Source organism: Coregonus clupeaformis, unplaced genomic scaffold (assembly GCF_020615455.1).
Source record: "Coregonus clupeaformis isolate EN_2021a unplaced genomic scaffold, ASM2061545v1 scaf0847, whole genome shotgun sequence".
In the NCBI taxonomy this organism is placed as follows: Eukaryota; Metazoa; Chordata; class Actinopteri; order Salmoniformes; family Salmonidae; genus Coregonus; species Coregonus clupeaformis.
Window position 1 is genome coordinate 132,875 of NW_025534302.1, and position 16,065 is coordinate 148,939.

A 16,065-nucleotide genomic window follows, 5' to 3' on the forward strand; every position below is an offset into this window, starting at 1 on the left:
CTAAAACACTGAGGTTAATATTCACAAAATGGTTCCAAGATCCCCGATGTTTTGGTTTTATGTTTTCTAGCAAGATACCAAGGCAGCTAATGAGTAGTTATGTTGTTGTTGAAAAAGCTTCCCGTCCCGTCCACTAGATTACACGTAGTTAAAGCAAGAAACATCACTTGAAAGAGTCACATCGTCATCTGCTGACTGGAGTGGGTAACGCAGTTTAGGAAAATATTCATAACATTCTGGCAAACAATATCATAAGCAATGATGTATATAAATCCTGGATTGCAGATGCTATGTACTGGCCATTGAGAGGCTTTCAAGCCACGGGTCGGCCATATGGCACTCGCCAGTAGGAGCAGTCCTCCATAGCATAGTAATGAATGAAATTACATGTATTCAAGTATTTTTTGATGTAGTGGGGACAGTTACATTAGAACTCTCAAAACAAATACTTTAAGGCATTTTTTTTAAATAATGGTTTTAATTTTTAATTTGTATGATTAGCTTACATTTACATTTACGTCATTTAGCAGACGCTCTTATCCAGAGCGACTTACAAATTGGTGCATTCACCTTATAGCCAGTGGCACCTGGCTTTACAGTTGCCACCTTATAGCATAGTGGCAACTGTAAAGTTAGGTGGAAGAGGAATAATGGTCTGGGGCAGATTTTCATGGTTCGGGCAAGGCCCCTTAGTTCCAGTGAAGGGAAATCTTAACGCTACAGCATACAATGACATTCTATACGATTCTGTGCTTCCAACTTTGTGGCAACAGTTTGGGAAGGCCTTTTCCTGTTTCAGCAAGACAATAACCCCATGCACAAAGCGAGGTCCATACAGAAATGGTTTGTCGAGATCGGTGTGGAAGAACTTGACTGGCCTGCACAGAGCCCTGAACTCAACCCCATCGAACACCTTTGGGATGAATTAGAACGCTGACTGCGAGCCAGGCCAAATCGCCCAACATCAGTGCCCGACCTCACTAATGCTCTTGTGGCTGAATGGAAGCAAGTCCCCACAGCAATGTTCCAACATTTAGTGGAAAGATTTCCCAGAAGAGTGGAGGCTGTTATAGCAGCAAAGGGGGGGGACCAACTCCATATTAATGTCCATGATTTTGAAATTAGATGTTCGACGAGCAGGTGTCTACATACTTTTGGTCTTGTAGTGGAACTCTATTCTGCTCCTACATGGTGTAACAATACGTCATGTAGATGTATATAATGAACAGACTAGCTCTATACTGCTCCTACATGGTGTAACAATACATCATATAGATGTATATAATGAACAGACTAGGTCTATACTGCTCCTACATGGTGTAACAATACGTCATGTAGATGTATATAATGAACAGACTAGCTCTATACTGCTCCTACATGGTGTAACAATACGTCATGTAGATGTATATAATGAACAGACTAGGTCTATACTGCTCCTACATGGTGTAACAATACGTCATGTAGATGTATATAATGAACAGACTAGGTCTATACTGCTCCTACATGGTGTAACAATACGTCATGTAGATGTATATAATGACCAGACTAGGTCTATACTGCTCCTACATGGTGTAACAATATATCATGTAGATGTATATAATTAACTATTGGGTTTCCACATTTTATTGTTTTCAGACAAAATATTTTGCATTAATCAAACCTTTTGACAAATCAGCAGCTGTGTATTCTCTGACATGGAATAATGAGGAAGTGAATATTTTTCATGTCAACATCTTATCAAGGCTATCAGAACAACGTCATCACATTTTCATGCACCTTTAACTTGATGAATAGTACAAACATGTATGCAATGAAACACAACTAAATTCAAGAGATTAAGGTTAAAACAAAGAAATGCAAATTCCAATAATCTATATAATAATTTACATTTTGAAAGATCCAAATCATAAAATGAATATCTAAGGGTTGATACTATCTAATCAATCAAAGTTCCTAATCAAAACAAAATGTCTCGAGATAAAAAATAAAAAAGTAGGCCAATTTTGTTTTTGAAAGCTTTCATACAATTTGGTTTTGTGTGGCATACACAAAAACACATTCTCAATCAAAAACATAAGTCAGAACACAGTGCCTCTATTCTCTCATGTGATTTCAGGTCCTCTGACTGAGAAAATGTCTTTCCACATTGAGAGCAGTGGTATGTCTTCTCCTCCTGTGTATGTATTCTTTCATGCTTATTCAGATACCTTAACCGGGTAAAACTCATTTCACACTGGGAGCAGTGGTATGTCTTATCCCCTTCTGTGTGTGTCCTCTCATGTTGGTTCAGGTTTCCTAACTGGGTAAAACTCTTTTCACACAAGGAGCACTGGTAGGGCTTTTCACGTGTGTGTATCCACTCATGCTTTTTCAGGCTCCCCCACCGGGGAAAACTCTTTTCACAATGGGAACAGTGGTAAGGCTTCTCTCCTGTGTGTGCCCTCTCATGAGTTCTCAGCTGCCCTAACTGGGTAAAACTCTTTCCACAGTGGGAACAGTGATAAGGCTTCTCTCCTGTGTGTGTCCTCTCATGCGTTCTTAGATGCCCTAACTGGGTAAAACTCTTCCCACAGTGGGAACAGTGATAAAGCTTATCTCCTGTGTGTGCAATCTCATGCGTCCTCAGGTTCCATAACCGGGTAAAACTCTTTCCACAGCGGGAACAGTGATAAGGCTTCTCTCCTGTGTGTGTTCTCTCATGCGCTCTTAGGTGTCCTAACCGGGTAAAACTCTTTCCACAGTCGGAACAGTGATGAAGCTTCTCTCGTGTGTGTGTTCTCCCATGCTCTTTCAGCGTCCATAACCGCTTAAAACTCTTTCCACAATGGGAGGTGTGGTGTTGTCTCGCTGGTTTGGACGTCTCTGGGTCTGGTTCCCCTGAAGGACTGTTCCCGCTGTCAGAGTGAGAGTCTGGTCTCTCTCCTGCCAAATACAAACAGAGTATTTGGTTAAAACAGACCTAAATGAAACCTCCACATAATTAAAAACTCTTCCTATGAGGTTTAATCCAGACTAATCCCTCATAAAATGATAAATTTGGATCTTGAATGCTGAATGGTTGATAGTTGTTAGTTAATCACGATAATCCACGTGTATTGCCTGTTGACAATTCCATTCACTGTCCCACAGCCCAGCCAGGCAATTCCTAAACTAATCTCCACTGGTAAATAATATTTAGACATTATTACCCCATGCTTCTAGTCCAACATTTGGTTTGAAACAAAGGGGCTTTGTATAAACTAGGGATGTGACAAATAGAAAAAGTGTCTTAACATTTAAAAGTTTTTATTTTTTTACGCAACAGACCGAAGACTGAACACGCATTAGGGAATAGAAAGAGCAGGCGAGCGGCGCGACGGAGGAGGAGGAGGCAGAAAGAACCTTATGTCTTGGTCATCTATTATCTCACATACAGTGGAGAGAACAAGTATTTGATACACTGCCGATTTTGCAGGTTTTCCTACTTACAAAGCATGTAGAGGTCTGTAATTTTTATCATAGGTACACTTCAACTGTGAGAGACGGAATCTAAAACAAAAATCCAGACAATCACATTGTATGATTTTTAAGTAATTCATTTGCATTTTATTGCATGACATAAGTATTTGATCACCTACCAACCAGTAAGAATTCCAGCTCTCACAGACCTGTTAGTTTTTCTTTAAGAAGCCCTCCTGTTCTCCACTCATTACCTGTATTAACTGCACCTGTTTGAACTCGTTACCTGTATTAACTGCACCCGTTTGAACTCGTATAAAAGACACCTGTCCACACACTCAATCAAACAGACTCCAACCTCTCCACAATGGCCAAGACCAGAGAGCTGTGTAAGGACATCAGGGATAAAATTGTAGACCTGCACAATGCTGGGATGGGCTACAGGACAATAGGCAAGCAGCTTGGTGAGAAGGCAACAACTGTTGGCGCAATTATTAGAAAATGGAAGAAGTTCAAGATGACGGTCAATCACCCTCGGTCTGGGGCTCCATGCAAGATCTCAGATTCAATACAGGACTAAGATTGAATCCTACTACACCGGCTCTGAGGCTCGTCGGATGTGGCAGGGCTTGCAAACTATCACGGATTACAAAGGGAAACCCAGCCGAGAGCTGCCCAGTGACGCAAGCCTACCAGACGAGCTAAATGCCTTCTATGCTCGAGTCGAGGCAAGCAACACTGAACCATGAGTGAGAGCACCAGCTGTTCCAGACGACTGTATTATTACGTTCTCCATAGCCAATGTGAGTAAGACCTTTAAACAGGTTAACATTCACAAGGTCGCAGGGCCAGACGGATTACCAGGTCGCGTACTCAGAGCATGCGTTGACCAGCTGACAAGTGTCTTCACTGACATTTTCAACCTCTCTCTGAACCAGTCTGTAATACCTACCTTTCAAGGGTTTTTCTTTATTTTTACATTGTAGAATAATAGTGAAGACATCAAAACTATGAAATAACACATATGGAATCATGTAGTAACCAAAAAAGTGTTAAATCAAATTATATTTTATATTTGAGATTCTTTATATAGCCACCCCTTTGCCTTGATGACAGCTTTGCACACTCTTAAAAAAACAACCTTGAATGAGCAGGTGTGTCCAAACTTTTGACTGGTACTGTAGATGAGAACTCTCTTGGTAGAAAGTGTGGTCTACAGCTTATCATGAGGTACTCTACCTCAGGCGAGCAATACCTCGAGACTTCTTTAACATTAGCTTTTATTGACAAATAGACATACACCCCTGTCCCTCGTCTTACCAGACGTAGCTTCTCTGTCCTGCCGATGCCGACGAAAAACCCAGCCAGCTCTATATTATCGTGTCGTCGTTCAGCCACGACTCGGTGAAACATAAGATATTACCGTTTTTAATGTCCTGCTGGTAGGATAGTCTTAATCGTAGATCATCCATTTTGTTTTCCAATGATTGCACATTGGCCAATAGTACGGATTCTCAGAAGGCAGCCCGTAGCAGCAACATTATGTACAAAATACGTTTAAAAATAAGTTACAAACGACGCGAAAAAAAATAAATAAAAAAAAAAGCACAGTTACAGTTGGTTAGGAGCCTGTAAAATCATATGCCACTGGATGAGAGAAATTGTCATTGTATTTTTGGCAGAATGATGTGAGGTTTTGTGTTGTCGTTGGAGGTGCGTCTTGGTCAGTTTAGCTCAGAAAATGCCGCCCTTGTCAATCTGCCGCCATTTATGGTCCGCCTAATCCTGCCCAATGAGCGGGCCGGCCCCTGAATCCAGTTTCCCATTGGCCTATTCATCGGCTGTGAGTTGCAGAATTATGCTACCGCTCTGAAATAGTAGCCCAATCAATATCTTGTAACACAATAAACAAATTTTAAAAAATACATTTGGTCTTCCATTACACACCATTAGGCCAGTAGCAGACTAGCCCATATCCCACAGAATGCCTAGACTACATTTGCTGTAGGCACTGCATCGATAGCCTACCATTTTGCCCATTAATGGAATTCAGTCCGACGTCACTTTAGTGCATTTCCGTCCATACATAAAAAAAAGAGAGGACTGTTCAACATTGGTCTGACCAATCGGAATCTATGCGCCGAGATTTGTTTTGATCATGCGGACTGGGAAATGTTCCGGGTTGCCTCTGAGAATAGTATTGACGTACACACCGACTCTGTGACTGAGTTCATCAGGAAGTGCATAGAGGATGTTGTTCCCACTATGACGATTATAACTTATCCAAACCAAAAAAACATGGATAGATGGCAGCATTCTTCCAAAACTGTATTGACCGTTATCTATGTGACATTCTCCGTTATGGATGTGACATTCATCATTATGGATGTGACATTCTCCGTTATGGATGTGACATTCTCCGTTATGGATGTGACATTCTCCGTTATGGATGTGACATTTTCCGTTATGGATGTGACATTTTCCGTTATGGATGTGACATTCTCCGTTATGGATGTGACATTCTCCGTTATGGATGTGACATTCTCAGTTATGGATGTGACATTCTCCGTTATGGATGTGACATTCTCCGTTATGGATGTGACATTCTCCGTTATGGATGTGACATTCTCAGTTATGGATGTGACATTCTCCGTTATGGATGTGACATTCTCCGTTATGGATGTGACATTCTCCGTTATGGATGTGACATTCTCCGTTATGGATGTGACATTCTCCGTTATGGATGTGACATTCTCCGTTATGGATGTGACATTCTCCGTTATGGATGTGACGCAAAATGAGTGTTTATATATTAAAGATTTCTTCACCAAACTTCATCCGAATACTTTTTTTGTCATCTGAAAATGCAGTGTACCTCAAAGAACCAAGAAATCACCAGTATCTTGAATAGTTTACATTTACATTTTAGTCATTTAGCAGACGCTCTTATCCAGAGCGACTTACAGTTAGTGAGTGCATACATTTTCATACTGGCCCCCCGTGGGAATAGTTATTGCATTGGCTATCAAAGTTCACTCGTGAAAGTTCCTTATGGATTCGTAAGACCTTAATTATGTTTATGAATTTAAGACCTTTATTATGCCATGTGACGTGGTTAGCAGAACAACGCATCGTTGCAGTTCATATGAGGACGTGAGTACACCCAAAATGGATCACTCGCACAGATAGATTAGCCTGCTAGCTTGCTAACATGAAACACTCTTCGGAAGCAGTAGGAAGTGCATGAACATTTGTATCATGATTGCGTTATGCAGTGATGCTGACTAGTGAGTCATTGATCATGTTATGAAGCGTCCGTAACGGTCACATCCATTACGCTTAGAACGAATACTAACAGAGAGAAAAGCAACCAATTACACGTCACCTCACGCTTTAGAACACACCCACTGTGTCGTTGCGTTTTGATACATCAGAAGTACATTCATTTCCAACGGAACACTGCGTTAGCTTTGCAGCATTGCGTTGCAGAGACAGTGCGTTTTGCATGGTGCATACATTGGATTTATAAAAACGTCTGCGTCAAACTGTATGCGTAGACATTACTGTATGCGTAATAGTACTTATTGTGATCGAGATGTAGTTGTCCCTGATTGCACTGACTTTGCTCACAGCTGCTTGTTTGAAGAAGTGTACTTACTGTGATCAAGATGTGGTTGTCCCACTGGCTATCCTAAGTTGAATGCACCAATTTGTAAGTCGCTCTGGATAAGATGACTTAAATGTAAATGTAATGTAAATGTAGATGGCTTGACAGAAATGGTAGCAGAAGGTGAATGTTGAACTTTTGTTGCACATATCTAGATGATGCTGCATACTATTTTGCGCAATGATGCAGTCGATGTGTTCAAAGTGTACGCCCTTGATGAAAGTTCGCTTTGCATAGAAAGTTTGCATTCAATCATACTCGAAACGCATCTACAATAACTTTTCTTCAAGAACGTCACAGATGTGCCACTGCCTGTCCAAATCAGCACTCTATCTTTACTAGATTGTAAAATTCTATACTAGCACTCAATGGACAAAAATGTGTTTGATATTGTTTCATTAACCTTCCGACTTGCTCAGAAACACAGGGACAGATGTGAAGACCAAAATAAGTTATGTGAGCCAAAAGCTATGAAATCAGGTTGACTGAAAAGCCTTATTTTGAGACTTTGTCTCCTACCTTGTAGTAACAATAACATTACATTTGGAAAATATTAAGGCCAACTGTAGTCTGTACTTTAAAACACATTCAAGGTAACTATGAAAGTAGTTTAATTAGGAAATTAGCTATTTTGTTTTTTCATGCTCAGGTTGACCTTATTATGGAATTGCCCATAAGGCAATCAAAGAAGCAAAACAACAGTACAGGGACCAGAGTGGAGTTGCAATTCAACGGGGCTCAGACACGAGACGTATGACAATCACAGACTATAAAGGGAAAGCCAGCCACGTCGCCGACACCGAGGCCTCGCTCCCCGACAAGCTAAACACCGTCTTCGACCCGGTTCAGGGAAAACACAGAGCAAACGCCACCGTTGCTCACGAGGATGGTGAGCTCTCGTTCACCAGATCCACGTCGACACAATCTCCATCGCGCTGCACACTGTCCTATCCCACCTGGACAAGCTAAACACCTTCTTCGCCCGCTTTGAGGATAACACAGTGCCACTGACGAGGCCCACTACCAAGGACTGTGGACTCTCCTTCTCCATGGCCGACGTGAGTAAGACATTTAAGCATGTTAACCCCCGCAAGGCTGCCGGCCCAGACGGCATCCCTAGCCACGTACTCAGAGCATGTGCAGACCAGCTGGCTGGTGTGTTTACGGACATATTCAATCTCTCCCTTTCCCAGTCTGCTGTTCCCACATGCTTCAAGATGGCCACCATTGGTTCTGTACACAAGAAAGCAAAGGTAACTGAACTAAATGACTATCGCCCCGTAGCACTCACCTCTGTCATCATGAAGTGCTTTGAGAGACTAGTCAAGGATCATATCACCTCTACCTTACCTGTCACCCTAGACCCACTTCAATTTGCTTACCGCCCCAATAGATCCACAGACGATGCAATCGCCATCACACTGTACACTTCCCTATCCCACCTGGACAAGATGAATACCTATGTAAGAATGCTGTTTACTGACTATAGCTCAGCATTTAACACCATAGTGCCCTCCAAGCTCATCACTAAGCTCGGGGCCCTGGGTCTGATCCCCGCCCTGTGCAACTGGGTCCTGGACTTACTGACGGGCCGATCCCAAGTGGTGAAGGTAGGCAGCAACTCCTCTGTCACGCTGATCCTCAACACGTGGGCCCCACTGGGGTGCGTGCTCAGCCCCCTCCTGTACTTTCTGTTCACCCATGACTGCGTGGCCACGCACGTCTCCAACTCAAGCATCAAGTTTGCTGACGACACAACAGTAGTAGGCTTGATTACCAACAACGACGAGACAGCCTACAGGGAGGAGGTGAAAACCATGGCGGAGTAGTGCCAGCAAAATAACCTCTTCCTCAATGTCAACAAAACGAAGGAGCTGATCGTGGACTTCAGGAGACAGCAGAGAGAGCGCACCCCATCCATATCGACGGGCCACAGTGGAGAGGGTGAAAAGTTTAAAGTTCCTCTGCGTGCACATCACTGACGCCCTGAAATGGTCCACCCACACAGACAGTGTGGTGAAGAAGGCGCAACAGCACCTCTTCAAACTCAGGAGGCTGAAGAAATTCATCTTTGCCCCTAAGACCCTCACAAAATTCTACAGATGCACCATTGAGAGCATCCTGTCGGGCTGTATCACCGCCTGGTACGGTCTGCCCAACACCTTACCGGGGGCACACTGCCCTCCAGGACATCTACAGCACCCGGTGTCACAAGAAGGCTGAGAAGAAATCAAATACCCGAGCCACAGCCTGTTCACCCCTCTACCATCTAGAAGGCGGAGACTGTACAGGTGTATCAATGCTGGGGCAGAGAGCCTGAAAAACAGCTTCTATCTCCAGGCCATCAGAAAGTAAACAGTCACCACTAGCCGGCTACCACCCAGTACTCTACCCTGCACCTTAGAGACTGCTGCCCTATGTACATAGTATTTGAACACTGGTCACTTTAATAATGTTTACATACTGTTTTACCCACTTCATATGTATATACTGTATTCTAGTTATTGCTCATCCTATTTACTAATGCTTTACCCACCTTTTTTATTAATATACTGTCCATACACACCATTATATATTTATATTCCAGACTTTGACATTGCTCGTTCTGATATTTCTTAATTTCTTTCTTTAAATGTTTTGTATTTGTATGTATTGTTTTGTATTGCTAAGTATTACTGCACTATTGGGAGCTAGAAACACAAGCATTTCGCTGCACCTGCGATAACATCTGCAAATATGTGTACGCGATCAATAACATTTGATTTGAAGTGTAGAATGCCCGTTTAAAGCCACACAATTCAACAACAGCAGAGTTTGTGCCCCTGTTTTAATGACAGTACTCACTGGTGTTAATCAGATCTCCAGTCTTCTCTTCCTCCTCCTCCTCCTCTAACGTGACAGTAATCTCCCCGTCCTTCACTCCAAAATCGTCTTCCTCCTCTGTGACAGTAATCTCCCCCTCCTTCAATCCAAAATCGTCTTCCTCAGTCATCTCCCCCTCCTCCTCCTTCACTCCAAAAACGGCATCCTCCTCTTCCTCCCAGTCTTCTTTCACAGTAACATCCTCCTCCTCTTTCACTCTGAAAACACCTTCCTCTTCTTTCACCGTAACTTCTTTCTCTTCTAATTTCAATGTAACAGCTTCATCCTCTACTTCTTGTTTAACTGTAACAGCCTCCTCTTCCGTCTCCTCTTTCACGGGAGTTTCTTTCTCCGTCCAGCAGACCTCCTCTTCTTTAGCAGGAGGGGGGTAGCTCAGTGAACTCATGGTCGAGGACGTTAGCTAGCTAGTTAGCGTTAGCTTAGTGCTACTGCTAATTTAACAAGCCAGCTAGCTGACTAACAAAAACAACGTACATATGCTATTAAAAGGGGTAACTAGTAGATACGACAGAAGTGTGTTTAAAACACAGTGGCTAATAATCACCGAAAGTGTCTAAAGAGCTCCAATGTTTCGGCTACGTTGGCTAGCAAGCTCACGAAATGGCCGACTAGAGCAGGTTCTTCTTCTTCTTCTTTGGTATTTTGGCGGTCCGCAAACAAATGTTACCGGTGCATGCCGCCACCTACTGCATGGCTGTGTATCAGCCTACTCTGCAGTATGAATTCATTACACTTTGTAAACAAATGGCCCTACCAACTAACCCTACACCCTTTAAAACCTCATCACTATTCCACTACTTTGGACCTATCTGATCCTACAACAGGCCAGCAGCCTGGGAGGACGTTACACTATCGTTCAAAACACCTTGTAACGCTTCTGCAGTAAAATCTCATACACACAAGTACTTCTCTGCAGCATCTATACCTATGCGATAAACGTTCAATTTCTGCGGTACAGTTCTATGCCGCGTTCAAAACAACTGGGAGAACTGAGAAAAAAAAACGAGCTCCGACTGGGAAAATTTGATTTGAACGGTCATCCAACTCAGAATTCCAACTCGGGAACTTGTTTTGAACGCAGCACTAGATAAATAAACGTCCCCCACATCAAAGTAGAAACATGCCAATAACTGATGATATATGAAAACGAATTATTTAAACATTAACCTTGATTCACATTTGTTAATATTTTTATTAAAATGTGGGTTTTAAAACATGTTCCAAGGTGAAATAAATGCCCCCAATGTGAATCACTGTATATGGAATTCATATTGGCTTATAGAGAAAAAACTATTCTTGGTGCCGCAGTAAAAGTATTGTAGTGAATACTCAGTAGGGTCTGTAGAATGTATATATTGTGTCATTTCATGGGGCTCGGAGTGTTACGGAGTGTTGCTGGCATTTTACTCTGGTCAAACAACTTAAAATGGGGGGCCTGGACACCAAATGGTACAAATATAGCACTTTAGGGGGAAAATGATTATTTGTGCCGATGTAAAAGCGGGGTGGGGAGTACTTCTCTGCTGGGCATGCAATATCAAGTACACCTATATTTAGTGTGGTACTAAGAACTAATGTGTCACGTATACTTTGTAAAAATGACTAATTAGGGCGAAAATTATGGAAAATGTGCACAATTATCAATATATGTTATACTAGTTGTCATACAAAGAATAATTAAAAGCATTTCTATAAACTATTGTCATTATTTTTCAACCCTAAATGGTGGACGTTTAATTTATTGCACCATACACCATTTTCTGTATGTTGTGTGCGGGGGGGCATTCTACTTAGGAACTAGTTTCCAAATCCACTAAGTTTACACCCAGAGGAGAGTCGCTGCTCATTTGGCGGCCCTTACAGAGTATGATGGCCCTTAAAACTGTGTATGGTGCATTTGCTACAGTGGATTCGGAAAGTATTCAGACCACTTCCCTTTTTCCACACTTTGTTACGTTACATCCTTATTCTAAAATTGAGTAAATAAAACATTTTCCTCATCAATCTACACACAATACCCCATAATGACAAAGCAAAAACAGTTTTTTAGACATTTTAACAAATGTATAAAAATTAAAAAACTGAAATACCTTATTTATAGAAGTATTCAGACCCTTTGCTATGAGACTCCACATTGAGCTCAGGTGCATCGTGTTTCCATTGATCATCCTTGAGATGTTTCTACAACTTGATTGGAGTCCACCTGTGGTAAATTCAATTGATTGGACATGATTTGGAAAGAAGGCACACACCTGTTTATATAAGGTCCCACATTTGACAGAGCATCTCAGAGCAAAAACCAAGCCATGAGGTCGAAGGAATTGTCCGTAGAGCTCCGAGACAGGATTGTGGCGAGGCACAGATCTGGGGAAGGGTACCAAAAAACGTCTGCAGCATCGAAGGTCCCCAAGAACACAGTGGCCTCCTTCATTCTTAAATGGAAATAGTTTGGAACCACCAAGACTCTTCCTAGAGCTGGCTGCCTGGCCAAACTGAGCAATTGGGGGAGAAGGGCCTTGGTCAGGGAGGTGACCAAGAACCCGATGGTCAGAAGAACCTTCCAGAAGGACAACCATCTCCGCAGCACTCCACCAATCAGGACTTTATGGTAGAGTGGCCAAACGGAAGCCACTCCTCCGTAAAAGGCGCATGACAGCCCGCTTGGAGTTTGCCAAAAGGCACCTAAAGGACTCTCAGACCATGAGAAACAAGATTCTCTGGTCTGATGAAACCAAGATTGAACTCTTTGGCCTGAATGCCAAGCATCACGTCTGGAGGAAACCTGGCAGCATCATGCTGTGGGGATGTTTTTCAGCGGCAGGGACTGGGAGACTAGTCAGGATCGAGGGAAAGATGAACGGAGCAAAGTATAGAGAGATCCTTGATGAAAACCTGCTCCAGAGTGTTCAGACTGGGGTGAAGGTTCACCTTCCAACAGGACAACGACCCTAAGCACACAGCCAAGACAACGCAGGAGTGGCTTCCGGACAAGTCTCTGAATGTCCTTGAGTGGCCCAGCCAGAGCCCGGACTTGAACCCGATCTAACATCTCTGGAGAGACCTGAAAATAGCTGTTCAGCGACGGTGCCCATCCAACCTGACAGAGCTTGAGAGGATCTGCAGAGAAGAATGGGAGAAACTCCCCAAATACAGGTGTGCCAAGATTGTAGTGACATAACCAAGAAGACTCGAGGCTGTAATCGCTGCCAAAGGTGCTTCAACAAAGCACTGAGTAAAGGGTCTGAATACTTACAGTGAGGGAAAAAAGTATTTGATCACCTGCTGATTTTGTACGTTTGCCCACTGACAAAGAAAGTATCAGTCTATAATTTAAATGGTAGGTTTATTTGAACAGTGAGACAGAATAACAACAACAAAATCCAGAAAAACGCATGTCAAAAATGTTATGAATTGATTTGCATTTTAATGAGGGAAATAAGTATTTGACCCCCTGTCAATCAGAAAGATTTCTGGCTCCCAGGTGTTTTTTATACAGGTAACGAGCTGAGATTAGGAGTGTCGTATCGCGTAAGTGCTGGCAATTATTGCTGATAAACAAAGGAGTCCGCTCATACTGAACTTTGATCATAAGGTTTATTCGTATCACAAGCTTTCAGCATAAATTACAGGTGACATGCCCACCCGGAGAGCGACGCCTCAGATTGCAATGGCCGCTCTGCCTTCTTCTTCGTCCAGCCCCTACTTATAAACAATGCAAAAAGATGGGTGGCTCCCTCTGCTGTCCAATCACCAGTCTCCCCTGGGACGTCACCCCACAAACGCCACATTTGACCTAACATAAACAACATTCCATTTCTTCATGAAAAACATTTAACAAAGGCATAATCCTAATACACGACAGGAGCACACACTTAAAGGGAGCGCTCCTAATCTCAGCTTGTTACCTGTATAAAAGACACCTGTCCACAGAAGCAATCAATCAATCAGATTCCAAACTCTCCGCCAAGACCAAAGAGCTCTCCAGGGATGTCAAGGACAAGATTGTAGACCTACACAAGGCTGGAATGGGCTACAAGACCATCGCCAAGTAGCTTGGTGAGAAGGTGACAACAGTTGGTGCGATTATTCGCAAATGGAAGAAACACAAAATAACTGTCAATCTCCCTCGGCCTGGGGCTCCATGCAAAATCTCACCTCGTGGAGTTGCAATGATCATGAGAAAATCTTGGGTGAGAACCTCCTTCCCTCAGCCAGGGCATTGAAAATGGGTCGTGGATGGTATTCCAGCATGACAATGACCCAAAACACACGGCCAAGGCAACAAAGGAGTGGCTCAAGAAGAAGCACATTAAGGTCCTGGAGTGGCCTAGCCAGTCTCCAGACCTTAATCCCATAGAAAATCTGTGGAGGGAGCTGAAAGTTCGAGTTGCCAAACGTCAGCCTCAAAACCTTAATGACTTGGAGAAGATCTGCAAAGAGGAGTGGAACAAAATCCCTCCTGAGATGTGTGCAAACCTGGTGGCCAACTACAAGAAACGTCTGACCTCTGTGATTGCCAACAAGGGTTTTGCCACCAAGTACTAAGTCATGTTTTGCAGAGGGGTCAAATACTTATTTCCCTCATTAAAATGCAAATCAATTTATAACATTTTTGACATGCGTTTTTCTGGATTTTTTTGTTGTTATTCTGTCTCTCACTGTTCAAATTAACCTACCATTAAAATTATAGACTGATCATGTCTTTGTCAGTGGGCAAACGTACAAAATCAGCAGGGGATCAAATACTTTTTTCCCTCACTGTATGTAAATGTGATATTTCAGTTTTTAATTTTTTAATAAATTTGCTAACATTTCTAAAAACCTGTTTTGGTTTTGTCATTATGGGGTAATGTGTGTAGATTGATGAGGGGGAAAAAACAATAATCCATTTTAGAAAAAGGCTGTAACGTAAGAAAATGTAGAAAGTCAAAGGGTCTGAATACATTCCGAATGCACTGTATGTCCGATATAAAATATGGCCGCAAAATTGAGCAGCGACACATTTTTGACTCTAGCCTCTAAACTGAAGCGCAACATCAAGAGACTTGACTACTGTAATGCTGCTGACAGGAATCACAGTAAGGCTCCTGTCTAAACTCCAGATAACCCACAATGCAGCTGACAGAATAAAAAAAAAAACCATTTCATTCAGCCTCTATTAGCTTCCTGTTTAGGGTCAAATGTAAGATTGTGCTGCTCACCACTTAAGGTTCTCCACAGTAATGCACCTACATACAGTTGAAGTCGGAAGTTTACATACACTTAGGTTGGAGTCATTAAAACCACTTTTTTCAAACACTCCACACATTTCTTGTTAACAAACTATAGTTTTGGCAAGTCGGTTAGGAAATCTTCTTTGTGCATGACAGAAGTCATTTTTCCAACAATTGTTGACAGACAGATTATTTCACTTATAATTCAATGTATCACAATTCCAGTGGATCAGAAGTTTACATTACGTTGACTGTGCCTTTAAACAGCTTGGAAAATTCCAGAAAAAGATGTCATGGCTTTAGAAGCTTCTGATAGGCTAATTGACATCATTTGAGTCAATTGGAGGTGTACCTGTGGATGTATTTCAAGGCCTACTTTCAAACTCAGTGCCTCTTTGCTTGACATCATGGGAAAATCCAAAGAAATCAGCCAAGACCTCAGAAAAAACATTGTAGACCTCCACAAGTCTGATTCATCCTTGGGAGCAATTTCCAAACTCCTGAAGGTACCACGTTCATCTGTACAAATAATAGTACGCAAGTATAAATACCATGGGACCACACAGCTGTCATACCGCTCAGGAAGGAGACGCGTTCTGTCTCCTAGAGATGAACGTACTTTGGTGCGAAAAGTGCAAATCAGTCCCAGAACAACAGTAAAGGACCTTGTGAAGATGCTGGAGGAAACAGGTACAAAAGTATCTATATCCACAGTAAAACAAGTCCTATATCGACATAACCTGAAAGGCCGCTCAGCAAGGAATAAGCCACTGTTGCAAAACCGCCATAAAAAAGCCAGACTACAGTTTGCAACTGCACATGGGGACAAAGATCTTACTTTTTGGAGAAATGTCCTCTGGTCTG

At 42.4% G+C, this 16,065-nt stretch overlaps 1 protein-coding gene across 1 annotated transcript; it reads right to left on the reverse strand.

The window, feature by feature from the left end:
• Positions 1 to 1,614: 1,614 nt before the first annotated feature.
• LOC121561861 (zinc finger protein 436) lies at positions 1,615 to 10,599 on the reverse strand. The gene is made up of 2 exons (XM_041874298.2): positions 9,950 to 10,599; positions 1,615 to 2,922 (listed from the first exon to the last, which is right to left on the reverse strand). Exons 1-2 carry the CDS (start codon positions 10,371 to 10,373, stop codon positions 2,066 to 2,068), a joined length of 1,281 nt encoding a protein of 426 aa, XP_041730232.2. The 5' UTR covers positions 10,374 to 10,599; the 3' UTR covers positions 1,615 to 2,065.
• Between the last annotated feature and the right edge of the window lie 5,466 nt (positions 10,600 to 16,065).

Excerpts from the sequence above, each read along its gene's own strand:
- LOC121561861 (XM_041874298.2), bottom strand. The coding sequence starts at position 10,373 with ATGAGTTCACTGAGCTACCCCCCTCCTGCTAAAGAAGAGGAGGTCTGC. Across the intron at positions 2,923-9,949 it reads TGGAGATCTGATTAACACCA|GAGAGAGACCAGACTCTCAC; the intron begins GTGAGTACTGTC and ends TGTATTTGGCAG.